The sequence below is a fragment of the Harpia harpyja genome, chromosome 3, assembly GCF_026419915.1.
Source record: "Harpia harpyja isolate bHarHar1 chromosome 3, bHarHar1 primary haplotype, whole genome shotgun sequence".
Taxonomy (NCBI): Eukaryota; Metazoa; Chordata; class Aves; order Accipitriformes; family Accipitridae; genus Harpia; species Harpia harpyja.
Genome location: NC_068942.1, coordinates 30,408,928 through 30,425,770, shown reverse-complemented (window position 1 = coordinate 30,425,770; position 16,843 = coordinate 30,408,928). Strand labels below are relative to the sequence as shown.

The 16,843-nt window shown below is 34.2% G+C and overlaps 1 protein-coding gene across 1 annotated transcript in view; it reads right to left on the bottom strand.

Annotated features, from left to right (window-relative positions):
- The window catches only part of EYS (eyes shut homolog), a 1,008,942-nt gene that overhangs the window by 606,110 nt on the left and 385,989 nt on the right, over positions 1-16,843 (bottom strand). Inside the window, exons 16-19 of the mRNA XM_052781811.1 lie at positions 6,842-6,964; positions 4,951-5,064; positions 3,673-3,786; positions 3,110-3,223 (exon numbers count right to left, since the gene is read on the bottom strand). Coding sequence (XP_052637771.1) covers positions 3,110-3,223; positions 3,673-3,786; positions 4,951-5,064; positions 6,842-6,964 — 465 coding nt within the window. The remainder of the gene's footprint in view (positions 1-3,109; positions 3,224-3,672; positions 3,787-4,950; positions 5,065-6,841; positions 6,965-16,843) is intronic.

Sequence of the window (16,843 nt, the reverse complement as noted above, 5' to 3'; positions counted from 1 at the left end):
AGACCATTCTGATCCTTTCTATTCTTCCTGATTGATGATGCGTCCCTCTTGGCAGTAAAACAAACCATTGACCTGATAGAGAGTGACTTAGCGGTCAAAGTGAGGAGGGGATACCTCCCCAAACCACCACCAAAGACCACCCAAAAAGACCAGCCGAGACCCCCGCACATTCGGAGAAGGCATTTGATGTGTCATGGTTATATAATCCTATGCATATGCATTAGATAGTTTGAATATGTACTAGGTAGGAGTAGTTTAATATATTATATGCAATTGTTACTGTATAAAAGAGACACACCTGATCAATCTGGTGTGCTTGATTTGTGGAAAGTCCACTGAGCACCCAGGCCTGAATAAAAAGCAGTATCTCTCCTGAGTGTGTGAAATTGGTCTATGGCACACCAGCTAACGAATCCACTTTTAGGACAACAAGAGGAACATTGATAGAGAGGAATGCATTAGTTACATCACTGTTAGGGTTACAGCAACAGCATCAGAAGACATACTTCTTCTCCAGTGCTCTCCATGCATTGACTTTACCATGGAAATTGGATTTTCTAAAAAGGTTTGTGCCCACAGGAAAATTAAAACATCATTCACAGATCAGGCTTGTAGAGTTAATTTGTACAGCCTGGACTGTCGGGCGTTTGAAGAAAAATCCAGATATATACCACTGCCCAAGCATTATTGTTCTTAAAAGCTTTGGATGTCTTCCAGTGTTGTATGGAAGCCAATGGAATAAGTTAAAACATTTTGTCAAAGTAGACAAATCCATGCTATAAAAAAAACCCCAAACAAACAAAAAAACACACAGGAAAAATACAAGAAACTATGAGTATACAATGATACTTTCATAAAATTTCTGATGGATTTTCATATTCATATAGGACTAATGTATAAGTTTGTTAAAATATAAAAGTACATATTCAGTATATCAAAAAGTCTGCAGCACATAAAAATGAGAATTACCTGTACTTGCTCTCAAAAGAAGTGAAATGGAAAGAAAGCCAAAATGTGAAGATTTTTCTGTTTTCATTTTAAGAGGAGGAAATAAAGGGGAAGAAAAAGGAAAACAGAAAAATCGAAACTTTCTGGTTGTACTCTTGCATTGTCTCCTTGTCAAAATAAACAAATGCAAATAGTCAAGGAAATTGGGAAGAAAGAAAGAAAAAGGTATGCAAACCACTTTCTATAGATAGAATCCATTTCCAGCTTAATCTGACAGGATACCTTTTGTATGAATACACTTGAATGTCCAAATCATTCTCTGAATTTCTTAATGCTATATTCTATGTAGTAGAGGTCTGCTATACACATCCTGATCAACTGGTGTATTATACGTTCCTAATACTGGTGCATACCTTTCAAGTCAGATTTTGTGATGGGGAGAACCAAACCATTACAATGTATTATGGAAATACAACTTCGGATTGCTTTCCAAATAAATGACAGCATTCATAATATAGCTTTATGCTTTTCCACTGAGAATAACAGAAGTAGCAAGAAAATCTGTGACAATATTCCAAAAATAAAACATATTCCTGTATAACTTCTACCATTAATATAACGTATTCACTTTCTTAATAAAGCAATTCTGTAATCTGTAATTAGTGCATACAAAGGTATTTGTTACCATAACCTGAATATTTCCATACAATTAGAGAACATAGTTTAACTACCCGTTATGTTGACTTACTGTGAATCTGTTAAAGACTACATTTACAGCAGTTTAATACTAAATAAACAGATGGCACAAGACTGAGGTAGAGTTTTCATATGAAACTAATTCTGCTTTTATTTATACCATCACAAATTTAGGTATCATCAGTATAAGAATTTGATCTTTAAATGTGCCGAGTAAACCTGTAAAGAACCAGTCTCAAAACCTCTTTTATTTCAACAAGAATCCTATAGATTCTAGACATCCTGTACCAAGAATATGATGTTTTCAGAGGATCTCAGTTACCATTTATGAATCTTGCCAGCAGGGTTTAACTTTTCCATTGAGAGTATTAGACACTGCTGGCTTCTTGAAGGATGACTACAGAAATGTTGACTTTCTGAAATTCTAATCACTTACTTAAATATCTAAATGAATACCAAAGTCTTCTGAAAATCTGGCTCCTTGTGAAACAAGTACTTAAGAGACTAGTATTTCTAACCATGTACTGAAAATGATTTGACATGTCTCTGAGCAGAGGCAATTCTGCAGTACTCACTTGTTATTATACTAGATTTTATTCAGCAGAGCACAAATTAAAACTAATAAAAATGACAAACTAAATTTTGACCATTAACTGAAATAGTAAGAACAAACATTAGAACTCACTCTTTTCTCATAAATGATGAATTTAATGCAAACATCTTCCCTAAAGGGGAAAAGCCCTGCTGTCTCAACATACCAAGAAAATTGCATTTTAATGATTATTCTGGAATCCTAAGTATGTATCATTATATTGAACTGCAAGAGGAAAAGTGTGTTTGTATTTAATTTATAAATCAACAAGTGCCTTAAATTGAGATATCACTTGAACTAGATTTGCTCAAGAACACCGCACGATTTAATATTTTAAATTATTTTAGCAGTGAGTGTTTAAAATTCAGCCCCCAAAATTTCTATGAAAAAGGTCACAATAAAGCTTGCATTTTAAGTGTATTTCCTCTAAAAGCATCAACAGAAATAATCACACACAATTTATGGATTCTAAGAGAACTATAAATTGTTTTCTGAGAATGAAAAAATAATTCAGAGAATGCCATGACCAATCACATTAGAGAGAAAAATGTGTAGAAAAGCAACCGATCTTTGTGATGGCAGCTTAATCAGCATATGCCTCTCATTTTGTAAATAATCTTGTTTTGTTAACAAACTGATTTTAAAGTATCTATTTTGATTAATAAATAAACATTCCTAGTAGATGTATAAACAAAGTTTACTTCACATTACTTGCAGCCTAAGGCATAATTGGCTGGTCACTTTAAAAGCTTTTCTTGAGAAAATGAAAGACTAATAATGCTGTAGGAAGAGTGAAATGAGTTCAGACAATTGACAGAAATGCTTCCTAAAGTTAATTATGTTTGCTTTCCCCTCTCCCTTGGTGTTCATTACCTTTAAAGGGAGCCACACATTGGCAGAAGTAATTACCAGGTTGGTCAATGCAGGTGGCTCCATTCTTGCAGGGAAAGGAAGCACACTCATCTATATCTGTTTCACATCTTGCACCTTTAAAAAGATGAAAGATTTGAACATTTAGTAAGACAATCAGGTGCCAATTTCTAATTCGTTTGCACCACAAGAAGCTCAAGCAACTTGTGAGGAGAAACTAACATAAATCAGCCAAATAAAGAGCCACGCATACTAATGTCAGCATCCATTTAATTCTTATCACCACAAATACATAACAACTTATTTCTGAGCTGCTAAATGGTAACTAATCTTTCCTGTGTGTGGAAGCTTTGAAGGCCTTTTTAAATGCAGACTAATTTATCTTGTGCTATTTAGTTTACAGATGGAGTCAGTGTTCCAGTTTGTTGGAATGCAAATGAAACATTAGACCAGGGCAGATAAAGAGAAATGAGAAGGAAACAAGCAAATTAGTCAGTGATGTCTTAATGGATGCTTTGTGGACTACCTCACTGTGGAGAACAAGGTTTACTGTGAATACAACTCACCAGTAAAGCCAGGTAGACAGATGCATTCATAGCCACCAGTAAGGTCTGCACATGATGCATTATGAAGACATGGAGAAGACTGACATTCATTTATATTTGCTTCACAGGTTGTGCCTATAAATATACAATCAGGCAAAGGGGAGAGAAGTTACTACATAGCACATACAGTCAAATACCAACATTTATTTTACCTGAATATAGCTCACATACTGGAATCTATTTGACACCCTTTTTATATTCCAATTTGGGCATCTGTGACAGTATGTTGATATTTTTTATGTTTAAGCTATGCACTGATTTTCCCAAAAGATTAAAAGTACAGTTATTGAAGCGATTCCTAAGGCTTAAAGCAGGCAATTTTCTTATTATATGAATATAGAATAATAGAACACAAATTACATTAAATGTGATAGACTGCATTGCAATGACAGGATAGGAAATATTCCTTGTGTTCATGATGAGGCAACAGATGTACTCCCAGAAAATGGAAAAAGCAATCTGATGTAGACAAGAACACAATTTATTCCAGTCTAGACTATAGCTAACATAGCCATGTAGCTACTTAAAGTATAAAAATACTCTATTGCTAATATTTCTGAGTGAATTTTTTATCATTTGAAGAATAAATGAAAAATTACATCAATTGCGAGGTTTTGGGAAATTCAAAGAATTTTACTAAATTAAAATGCAAGTGATAGTTGTTCTGAATATAATTAGCAGAAGTGTAATATTTTGCCCTGTGACATTTGAATTATAGATTGCTTTGTATTTCAATGATTAAAAATCCATGATGTTTAAAAAATGCACTAAAAAGAAAATGGATGCACTTTAAATTCCTAATCTGAGCTGAAAGCAAAGAATAGCTGCAGATATTAATGCATCCACTTATCAAAGTGATTAGATTTTTCATATAAATTGTACAAATATGCCAAGAACAAAACCTTTCCAACACATTTTTTCTCTGATTCTATTATATTAAATCTGCCAACAGTTTAAAAAGCTTACAGAAAACAGTACATGCTATTTGCAAAATTTCACTGAACACCACTGATCCATTTTCAACAGCTAAGCCACAGCCAGCAGAAAACACCTAGTTCCATGCTGTCATGAAAACAAAATAGATAACTTTAGTCAAGGTGCATTTATGCTGAATTTACATGTTTATAACTTCAGATTATGCTAAAATAAGTACACATGCATCTCTCTTGATATGTTAAAAAATTGGTGTAAGACTCAAAGTAGATTTATGAAGTTATAGTTCTATGGATTTTTTAATACCTTGAAATCCATCCTGACAGACACAACTGAAGGCATTCAGATGATCAACACAAGTAGCTCCATTGTGACAAGGGTCACTAAGACACTCATCCACCTCAATCTCACAGTTATTACCTGGAAACAAGTGAAGGATTCACTTCATTAGGAACATGCCACTGGTGAGTCACCAGTGCAAGCCACAACAACAAAATGAAATAACTGAGGTTAGGTACAGGGAACTTTTACCAATGAGCCATAAATTGTCTTTGGGGAATTAATTTCTTGTTGATTAAAGGTAAAAGTGAAATGTATATATAATGTTCAACAGAGGTCTGATGGGAATTTTATACATTCATTTATAGATGTACTAAAAAATTGGCATCTTTTCATATTTTAAAGGCAGTAAAGTCTTGAGTTTTCCTAAAACATCACAAAAGTGTAAGCATGGTTTCTAAGACCAAATATCAAAATATCACAAGCCTTTTTCTATAATAGTCTTTTTCATTCATTTATTAATTTCTGGATTTTTTATGAAGATGTCTATGCGAAATATTGGGAAAGGTTTTCATTACAGCCAAATATTTTAATTTTTTTCTTTTTTGAAACTAATAATCAAAAAGTTAGCTATTGCCATATATTTTTAAATACGTGGAGAAAAAAATTATAGATGCTGATTACTAGTTGAGAATGATGCAATTCATATTTTTTCCGGTCTTTGAGGTAGAACAAAGCTCAGAAAGTATTTATTTGAATTTTGTATATGAATTATCTGAACAGATTATAATGGCCTCAAATTTATTATTACTTATGCCTAAAAGGTAGGTAAAAAGTTCCTGATTGTTTCAGAGGGGTTTTGAGGGTTTTATCTGGCCACAGAAAAAGTATAAACTAAAAATACTAATCTAATATTATATAGATAAAAGAATTTAAACAAACATTTCAATAAAATAAGACCTCACCAAGAATTATCGAATTATCACAAGTAACATCAAACAATTTTACTTTATATTTTGATAATAATAATAAAATAAACCAACCATAGAAACAAGATACAGCATTTCGTTATATTACAGACAAAATACTACAGCTATTAAATTACAGATTATTTCATCTAAATGGATGCCTACATTAGGACATAGAGCAACAATTTAAGAAGTATAGAGTCTACTCAAAATCTGAATTCCTCTGGTTGCCTGTGTCCTCCTTGACTATGGAGAGAGATTCTGGAGTCATCCTATTCCTGCTTTAGGAGCCTCGACAAAGTCCCTGCAGTTCGACAGGATGGTTCTGGGCTGCAGAGCTGACCTGCCACTCAGGGAATTCCTACTGCGCTTCATTATTTCATCATACAGGTGATCAAAAAGATCTGAATCTGTATGTAGAAGGTTTCTTTTTTTTTTTTTTTTTTACACTGTAATTTGGAATTACCATGACAGTATGCTGACATAACCAAACTAATTTTAATCTTGTCAGACTCTGTACTAATGACAATGACCTGCAGGATAGGTTTAAGCATAAGTAGTTAAACCTGCCCAGAATCTTGGATGTATATTTGGCAGTTGACAGCCTTGTTACTGCAGCCTTATTGTTACAGGAACTACAAAGCAGATAAATTAAGGCCAATTTGCATATGGCTGGGAGTTGCAATCACATCAGTGTAAGACAGACACCCTGCCTAAAATAGTATAAAGGAAGAGTTATTGGAGTGGAAATAGTCCCCTGTAGTCAGTATTTTTTACAGCTGAATACCCTTACACAGCCAAGTACTTTTGTGTGCCAGGAAACAAAAGTTGCTTCTGCCTGAATCAGAGGCACACTGCTAAATTATATCTATTGCTACTTTGGAATAACTTTCTTTTCTGTGGTTTAGGACTGACTTAAACAGATGTTAAACAACGCTCTTTGAACTCACCTATAAAACCAGGTGCACAGAAACAAAGATAGCCACCCAATATGTCTTTACACATGCTGGAGGCTCCACATGGCTGTGAGAGGCAGGCAGCAACATCGGCTTCACAAAACTGACCAGTAAAACCTGATGAAAAATAGAGTAACAGAAGACATAAAAACTTTATTATCACATTTAGTCTGAGAAAACAGACAACTGAGAGACCAATTTTGCTAAGCACTTTAGTGTTCTTTACTTATATTTCAGAATTTTATTTAGGATAGTGTAAAATATTCCAGTTTCTTTGAAAGTTTCGGTTTCATATACAAAGCAATTCTAAATGGAACAAAAGAACTGTATGATAAAGCCATACTTCCAATAATAAAAACCATTCAAGATACAATGGATCTTTCAAGAGAATTTGATAGAATGTCAATTTCTTCAAGTGGTTTTATGCAGATATTCCTACTTTTATTGAAAAATCAGCAGCACACTGTTGATAAAAGCCTTCTCATTTTTAGTGTGGTGCTCTGTACACCACACTAAGAAAACATCCTATGCTTCCAAGCCAAAAAAGAGAATTGTCCCCATACATTCTGTTATAAAGCAGGTATTACAAGATCGGACAGGTCTGGCAGCTCATTGGTATTGATTTTTTGCACCAGTTAATTTATAGTTAATAAGAAACATAATCTTCTGAAACATTGAGCATCCGTGTTTCCTGTTGAGGGCTACATATGCACAAAATTTTAAAAAGAAATTCAAAGATAAAATATGAATTTACATTTTACACTTAGGGTATATTGGTCATGGTATTCTAGTTTCTGAAGCCATCATCCAGCAAGAAAATCACATGCTTCACTGATGACAGCATCTTTATTTTAGAACATGCACAATAAATAGTTGCAAGTAAATATTCTTTGTTTCACTGAGAAACAGTTGTTTTCAAACCCAATAAATATTTTTTAATTAATTGATATAAAGCAATTAAAAAAATCAATCACTCTGTGTGGAGCTAGGATCCAAGTGCTGAACATAAATGCCAGGTTTCAAACTTTAGACATTCTTCTTGTAACTTTTGTCATAAAAAATCAGTGAGTTAAAGTATCAGAAGTATAGTTTTCTGTTCTCCTATTAACTAAAAGTTTCTAAAGATTTTTAGATTCTTGCAAAAATACTGTTCCAGCAAAGATCAAAAGAGACTGGACGAATTTATTATAATTTAACGATTACAGCATGAAAAGCCACTAAAGACTTAAACCAGAGATTTGGTTCAGTGAGCTAAATATAATTAATTCCAATGTCTTACAAACTTGGATACCAAGTCTGGCTGAAGACCTGAACTTCACATTTCATTTTAAAAAAGGATTTATAAAGCAATGCTGTGCTTCAGTAGCATAGGTATTGCCAGAACAGATTCTAGTACGCCATCAAGTTGCCCCATATCTGACCTTGACTTCATCAACGTTTTACACAACAAGAAGAAAAAGGAAGAATCTTCGGTTGAAGATGTTCGAACAAATCTGTATTCCTACAGTGTACTGTGATAGCTTTAAAAATTAAACAAAACCCTGTTTTTATAGCATTTAAGTGCAGATCCAGAGTAAAAAATTATTACATAATTTTAATAGTTCAGTCCTGCTTGGGCCTAGTTTAGCATAGAATTAAAGGAAACATAAACCATGTCCTTAGGGCAGGACCGAAGAGCTCCTCATCTGGAAGATTTTTTAGTTTTTGAACAGCTGGTTAGATGAGGCAAGACAGCAACTTCTGACCATCAGGGTAAATTGCTGAAACATGTTGCGCTTTAGAAATCCTGGCTTGTGTAACAAGCCTTTGAGGCATCAGTACAAGACAATGCATATTAAAATTGCCCTACACATGCAGTCACTCTGGTTTCTAAATCAGTAGATGCAGAAAGGTGTCTTCAAGCTATGTTTCTATTCCATCCCAAACACCAGCTGTGCAACGTTCGCACACAGCTGAAGTTTTCCTCCCTGTTGATTGCTATTAAAAATTTAAGCATCTCTCTCATTTTTGCCTTCGTAAATAGATGTTAACATCTGCTTACTAAAGTGCTACATAAAACTAATATAAAAAAATATGATAAAGAAGTAAAATGGAAACATTAATCAATGATGGTAACAGTTCTACACAGATATAACTATTATATGTGGTTATGTGACTGTCATCCAAGTGGAGATACTGAATATAGAAAAGCCAACATGATTTTTTTGTTTGACAAACTAAAAATAAATATTCATTGTAACTTTATAGATTGGAAATTAGGATCTTAACCTATGTATGCTTTTATTTCTGTGTTTTGAATTAATTATCAAAGTATTGCAGCATGGACAAATATATCTGAAATTAGTATACCAAGCTGAAGAACAGAGTGTGGTGGTTTCAGGGCCCACTTTTAATATTAAACATCTGTTTTTGTATAAAGTTTCTCATCAAAACAGATTCAGCAGCAGTACTTAAGAATATACTATTTCCTATAAAAAGAAATGAGCAAGTGTGGGTTTATTTTTCTGCTACAGACACTCAAAAGATACTTCACAAATTTAGATAATGGACATTTAGCAGCAGAGTATTTAAAATATTTTTTTTTTCAGAAATGCCACATTTACATTCTTCAGACATTTCTTTCTGACAAACCCAAAAACCTCATGACAAAAGTGATTTTTACTAGTCAGGCTGTGACACTTAAACTCTCCAGGGACATCACTGCGTTGTGATCCATTCTGACATAGTCCAGCCACACACTGATTTATGGCAATTTCACTACATGGCTCCTTATATTCTGGATGGCAGGTACATCTGAAGCTATTAACTGGAACCTCACATTAAGGGTTATTGTCAGGGCCAGCAGGATTTGATGTGCATTCATTCACTCTTATTGAACAAATATTACTTCTGGGGGAAAAGTTATATGGTTCCTGTTAAAATTACAGCTGGGAAAAACTTAAACAGACTGAAAGAAACAAATGTCAGAATTTAATAAATTCATTTAAAACCTGGACAATATTTTCACTGTCATTAAGATTCTTACATACTAATGGGTTGTTAATTTCTCCTTATTTGTACCGGATGTGATAATAATAATATACAAGGCATTTTATTAATTTGGTTTTTGAGATAGAGTGATTGTTACTGGTTTTGTCATTCAACATCTATCATAATGAAATCCTACATTTTCTTGGGTCCTCTAGAATTTCAAATATAAAAAATGTACTTATTGCAAGAATTATACAAAATGTAAAAATTGTAAAAAATATGCAACTAATAATAGCATAGTTGAACAAAATAGAGAAAGGGTAATAAAAAGGAAAAATCATCACCTTTGGATGAAAGACAGGGAAAAAAATGCTGCTGTTGCCTCAGACAATACAACAGGAAAGTGTTTTATTGTGACCATCTGCTCTAACAAATACATGTGATTGCTGTATTGAAGTAAGCAGTCACAACTATAAAAGACATAGTGAAAGATACAATTTTCTCTGTTATATCCTTCTTGCATATATGGTTTCTGGAACTCAGAGATCAAAACCCACAAATTCTCAGTAAAGACAATTGGAACTTCAGCAATTAGATTAGAATAACAAAATTACTCTCTAAAAGTCTTAAAGACTTCATGTTCCAAAATTAAAGAGACTGAGAAATTATGCACATGCGACTTTAAGAAAGCTTTTGTGTTCTCTGAAGACTGCTCATTTTCACAAGCAGACTTCCTGATCTAACAACGGCCACTATCTGAAAAACAGTATTCTGTTCCTGTGAGGAATTCAGTTGTCATTTTATTTCCCAATCTAGCTCGGGGACAAGTCAAAACTTGTATTTATGTATGCATAAACTGAAAGAAAATTAAAACATGTTGTAAGAATGTGCTATTCTGAATATTTAGGGTGTTTGTACCTCAGTTTCCTACCTACATATTCCATTCCTGAAATAAAGAGATAAATATTCTAAGGCAAAATAATTTCAACAGATTTACAGTCTTCTGCCATTTAGGCTTGAAGTGAAGTGTTTCAACTGTTCTAAATCTTTCGCAAAGTTTTCTCAACTAAGTACTAAGTGAAAAAAATAAAGCTCCTAGGCCAAAAGTCAGTTTTTATCCCATGTCAGCATTTTCTGATGAAATAACATTTCATTGGATATTCCTCAAAAGGCTTTACTGGCAGCTGAAAAGTCATCATTACAACTCGCTTTGAATTTTATATTATGATTTTCTGACAGGAAGACTGAAAAAATATTTTTTCAGCAAAAACTTGTATACATCATTTAAACTCAATTTAGTCTGGAGAGGAATGTTAAATAGCAGTCAGTCCACCTCCTGCTTACCACTCACTCACTTTGGTATTAAGAAATACATGCACATTTTAAAATATTCTTGACACCACAGAAGTTCTGCCTCAGTCATATTAGGTTGTTTACTGTAAACACTAATGTGACAATGATGGCAAGCTGATGTACCTGTCACAGGCAACAAAAGGAGATTTCATCTAGGCTACAGATAATATTTTTTCTCCAGGATGGATTTGCTCTAACATCAATTCTGATTCAGACTGTTCCCAGTGGACAGACCTCACAGGTAGACCTTGCAGAGCTAGAAGCATACCATCTAGGAGCCTGAATCCACATGCCTTTCTGGCCCTCTTCTAGGCTTTTAGTAAGCAATTACTGTAGTCCAATTTGTCCTAGTCACCTCAATGCTAGGGCAGAAATTCTTGGCACAGTCACAGTAATTTCCCTTCACTGATATATCTGCAGATGCTGCTCCACCCCGGAGATTCATTTTTACCTACACATGCTTCAGTTGTGCTCCTACACAGGGGAGTTAAAGGGCATTGTTATTTCTGTTTCATGAATGCAGTTCATTGTGGAATCAGACTGAAATTACAGGCTAGTATGAACTCTGTGTACCTGAATGTAAGTTATCTGGCATATTAACAAATTAACAAATTGTCAGATTAAACTGGGTTCTCTAAGGGTAACAAGCTGTTCTCTAACAGTTTGGTCACTACTCACTGAACACCAGTGCTTTTCTGATAATAATCTTCATCCACCAATGAACTCTAACATTATGGATAATAACGACTGTTTTTACGTTTCGTGATGAAACTCTGAATACCTACAGCTCCATACAGAGGCACAAATTCTTTAGAGCAATAAATATTAATAGGCTTTGGGAGATGGGTAATGGTTGGCAACACATATTCCAGTCACGTCACGTGGTGACTCTGTATGGCAGGTCTTACATCTTAACACCGTTTTTTAAAGTACTGTTTTCACCTAGGTTTAGTTTAATAATTTTAATCAACTTTTATTATTCATATAGGGTGTATGATGGAAGGCAGGCAGGGCACAACCTCACTGACAAGCAATACAGTCCCACAGTACCCAGATGAGAAGAGCTGGGCAGGTCGAATACTGGTAACCAGGTCTGCCACAGCCTGGTGATGACCAGACGTCCTGCAGTGACAAGGTAGGTCTGAGATGAAGCTAGCAAGTCAAAGTCAGCACGGCAAGGTCAGATTGGCAGGACCCTGCCGGTACACTCTGACGTATGGCAGGGAACTACATCACTTCTTGCACAAGCAGAGCTCCTGACCCAATACCTCAGAATGGAGTTGTCTTTTTCCACAACACCAGTACACTGCTGAATCCCATTCAGCTTGAATTCTCTAGAACTGTTTTTGCAGATTACTGCCTAGTTGTTCCCAATTTCTATGTATTTGTTTATGACTGTCAAAGAAGATGCATCTTCACTCAACTGAATCTTCTTTCTTTTCCAGACTCTTTTCTAGAGTTTTTGCCTGTCTCTCTCCCAGATTGGTGTCATCTGCAAGTTCAGTCAAAAAATTCCCAATTCAATCATCCAGGTCATTGATGAAGAACATTAGTAGACCCAAAACACTTCCAGTGAAACTCTTTTCCACACTGAATCACTATCATCTTTTACTGTTTTTTCCAGTGAGTTATGTGTCGTTTAGTGGTAGTTTCACTGAGACAGTGTTCCCTTGGTTTCCTTATAAGAATGCTGATGCACTCAAGATATATATCACCTACTTCTTCCTTATCCAGAAGGTTTATTACCACCTGAGAACAGAAATTGCAATGGTTTCACACATTTTGCTCTTGAGAAATCCATGTTACCTAGTGACTGATTGTCATCTTTTTGTTGGTTTCAGATGCTTATAAATAGTTCATCTATACATTTTTGCTAGTATTTTTTCAAGAATTCAAGTTAGACCTGACAGTTCTATACTTCACCTCTGCTCTCTTCTACCTTTCTGCTATTTGACCTATCCACAAGAGAACAGCTCTGAAATTGCTCTGAATCATTTGTAAATACCACAACTAAAGTTGTGGCCAAACAGACTTTAAAGTATGCATTTTCATCTAAGTGTTTTCTAGATTCTTCTTTTTTTTTTTTTATGGTCAAAGACCTTCCTTTTAGACAGTTCAATGTAGTTGACTTTTTTTGCTTAAGGTCAAGCAGAAAGGATGTTGAAACTTCTTGGCATCATATGTCAACAACTTTCTCCCTTTGTTAGGAAGCATATCGGCACTTTCCTTTCTCTCTTCTAAAGAATTACCCAAATATCAGCTATACATTTCCTCCCTTCTTTTTTTTTTTTTTAAGGGTACTTCATCTCTTCTTGAATATAGAGCAAAACAGCAGAACAGAAGTTAATTATCTAGAAAGTTCTTTTTAAAAGAGTGACTTCGTAAACTCTGCTGCTAGTGATCTTCAAACGTCCCTGTAAGATCTCTAACCTTTCTGTCACTTACTTTCTCTTCATTCTCCCCATCTAGAATTTCTGTCTGCCAGTGAGGGCTAATGAGTGCATCACTTCTCTCTCAGCAGCCTGACTTGAATGACCATTTCTACTGCTTTGGACAAGCTGGACCTTAAGCCATACAATTTAATGAGAAGATGTAAGAGAACTATTGCTTTACAGTGTTTTTCTTTCAAAAAACCCCTCAAACCTAGGAAAAGGGCCACAAAGGGCAAATACGGCTTCCAATGCTGTAGGAACATTTTTGTCAGTTCCACTAAAAGATGGATTAGACCTAGAGAAAAAGGATTAAGTAAGAACAGAAGCATACCCTATACATCTTACAGAAATACACCAGAAGACTTACAGCTATTACAACAGAAGTTTCATTACTGTACCACAGCAGGCAACTTCAGATTCTCTATTATTTACACTAAAAAGCCACAGACTAAGTTTTTATTCTGACTGTGCTTGCTGCTTTGGAATGTGTCAGACTATCTTATCATTTTGTGATATGATGCATTAGAACAGGACCTAGTGCTATTTTACAACTGCAGAATAATCTAGCCACAAAAGTAGAAAGGAAAAAGAAAAACCTTATGAAATAATAGCAGTTACCCATTTTCATTTTACCAGAAGGACTCAAAGTGATCGGTGTTTGTGGCTTCTTTTGGGAGGATGTCAAGACATACCAAGAAGATGATGTGTATCGCAGTACATACCTTGTTTCTTATTACAAATAGGTAATTTATTACCCTTTCCTATGTAATCTCTTCTTGTAATTTATATGCAAAAACTATGGCATTTATAGATTCCCTTATGCATATGAAAAAATGAGAGTAAGAAATTGCCTAATAGAAATAGTTTTGATTTTTCCATTTCATTTGCACAGCACCTGTGCAAAAGTTCAGCAGATAATTAAAGCTAAGTTCCAGAGATATGCTCCTCTCCTCCCTATATAAAGGAGTGACTGTACATGCTACTTTGATATTCTTTAAAACAAATTCTGTGTAAGACGACCAAAATAAATATTTGAGATATTCGTTTCCAAAGCAGGCAAAACCAGTTAGAATCAGGGAAAAAGCAATGCTACTAGTAGGTCAGTACGTAACAGCTGGCTTCAGCTTCTAGGCCAGTAGCACTTTTTAAACATAAAAAATAATAATAGTTCACAGGAATAGATTACTAATCTAGAAGTAAAAAATATCTTACCACTCAAATGTTGCTAGTTTAGTTAGAGAATAAAGAAATAGCGTGCCTTGATTCTCACCTGATTTAGAGCACCAGTAGCAAGATTAACTTAAATTAAAATGATGGTGCTCTACCAGCCAGAAAGCAGAAGTGGAGCCATGTTTCTTCTTAAAAAAGAGAAAAATGAGGAAAGAAAAAATTCTTTAAGGTTTTTTTTCAGGATGCCTCTTTTGCAAAAGTGTATTTCTTAGAGAACTTTCTGTTTGTTTTTTTTCCTCACTGATAGTTTACAGGTAGATTACACAGCAATATTTCTGCCTGTCTAGAATTAAAACAAAACCCAATCACCTCTTTCTCCTTGTGTCCTTTTTTCAATGCTGATATATGCAACAGTCATGCTTTAATAGAATATATGTGGCTTATGTTTTGAGGTTTTTTTCTGCTTTAATAGTGTTCCTTGATGCTTCCTTTTAATTGAATTGATTTATAATTGTTTGCTGTTACTACATAGTTTTAGTAACATATCTTATATATCCAACACCCATTCATTATTGACAGCCTTACCTTAATGTGTCTCACCATCAAAACCTCTCTCTGTTGTGTCTATCTTGCTAATCTATCTTTTTCTGAAAAAGAATAGGAAGAGTTTCTAGTGGAAAGAATTAAGATTTAATGAGGAGGAATAGCTCTTTCACTCCCTCAATAGAGTACACAATTAATTCAAAACAGCACCTCCTTAAAACCAGTAATGGAGACTGATGGAGAAAATTTACTTTTTTTGTGTGTCCTCAAAGCTTATATTTATTTGACATGTCTATATAATTTCCATACATTTAATATTTTTTAGAAATAAATACCTGTGAATTTCAATAGAAACCAAATATATGTGATGAATTATGTTTTTATACAAAAGCAAGAATAACTATAAACAACAATAGTAATAATATGTTTTCTAACTTCTGATAATGACACAAAATCTAACTCATCTTAACATCTCTGAAAAAAGATCAGTGAAATACAAAGCTCCCAGTAAAATCAGCACAAGCAGTGGGCAGTGTTGCTATCCTCCATCAGTCACATCTTGAATGCATTGCCTGCCTTTCAGAATTCATGTGACAAGAATATGGAGATAAGAAGATGAGCTGCCCCCCATAGTGTGATCTGATACTGGATTAGATAAAGAGCTATTAAGTGCAATATTCTTATTTTAGAAATAAATTACATTTGCTACAGAAAGTAAGTTTTGTGACTTTATTTAAAAGAGAATGGTTTCTAAAGTGCAACATAAAGTCAGGCATGCATTTCCTCAGGAGCGTAAAAGTTTTTTAAAGTAAAATTCATGAAGACAAATAAGAAAATAAAAATAAACCTACATTAGCCTGCTATTCATATATTTCATGATAATACACAGATCATACAAAACCACAATTTTGGGGTTGAACTATTTCTTAGAATTTGCTGATAAGCAACCTGTTGGACAGAGAGAAAGCACATAGACATTCCCTCTCATCCATCATATATTTTCTAGTTTACCTTTTTCAATTTTCAAAGATAATAATATTGTAAGATCCAAATATGATGCTTCATTTCTTATCAGATTAGAAAACCATATGATACCAGAAAAGCTGAAAAAAAACCCAAGACTGTTTCTAGTAACAGATAAGTGGGGAAAAAAAAAGGTAGGTGATTAAAACCCATAAAGCAGCAGCCATTGACTTTGCTGAAGGTCTGGCCAGGCAATTCTGTTAGCTGACTATGTCAAGAATTTTATACAGTATATTTACTCCTTACTAATGCAAACAGAGACACAGAAAATGAAAACTGAACAAATGTTAATTATTTTTCAGTACATGGCAGGACCAGAAGAAGATTAGTTTGACAGTGAATTCTTGAAGAAGGAAGTTATTTTAGAGAAGGGTAGGAAAGCATAAAGACAGAACAAAAACATAGATGAAGAATTAAATGAGTGTATGGAAATGTCAAAGGAAAAGAATAAATGCTGTCCAAAATAAGGAATGTTAATATTGCTAAAAAACTGGCAGTAGAACAA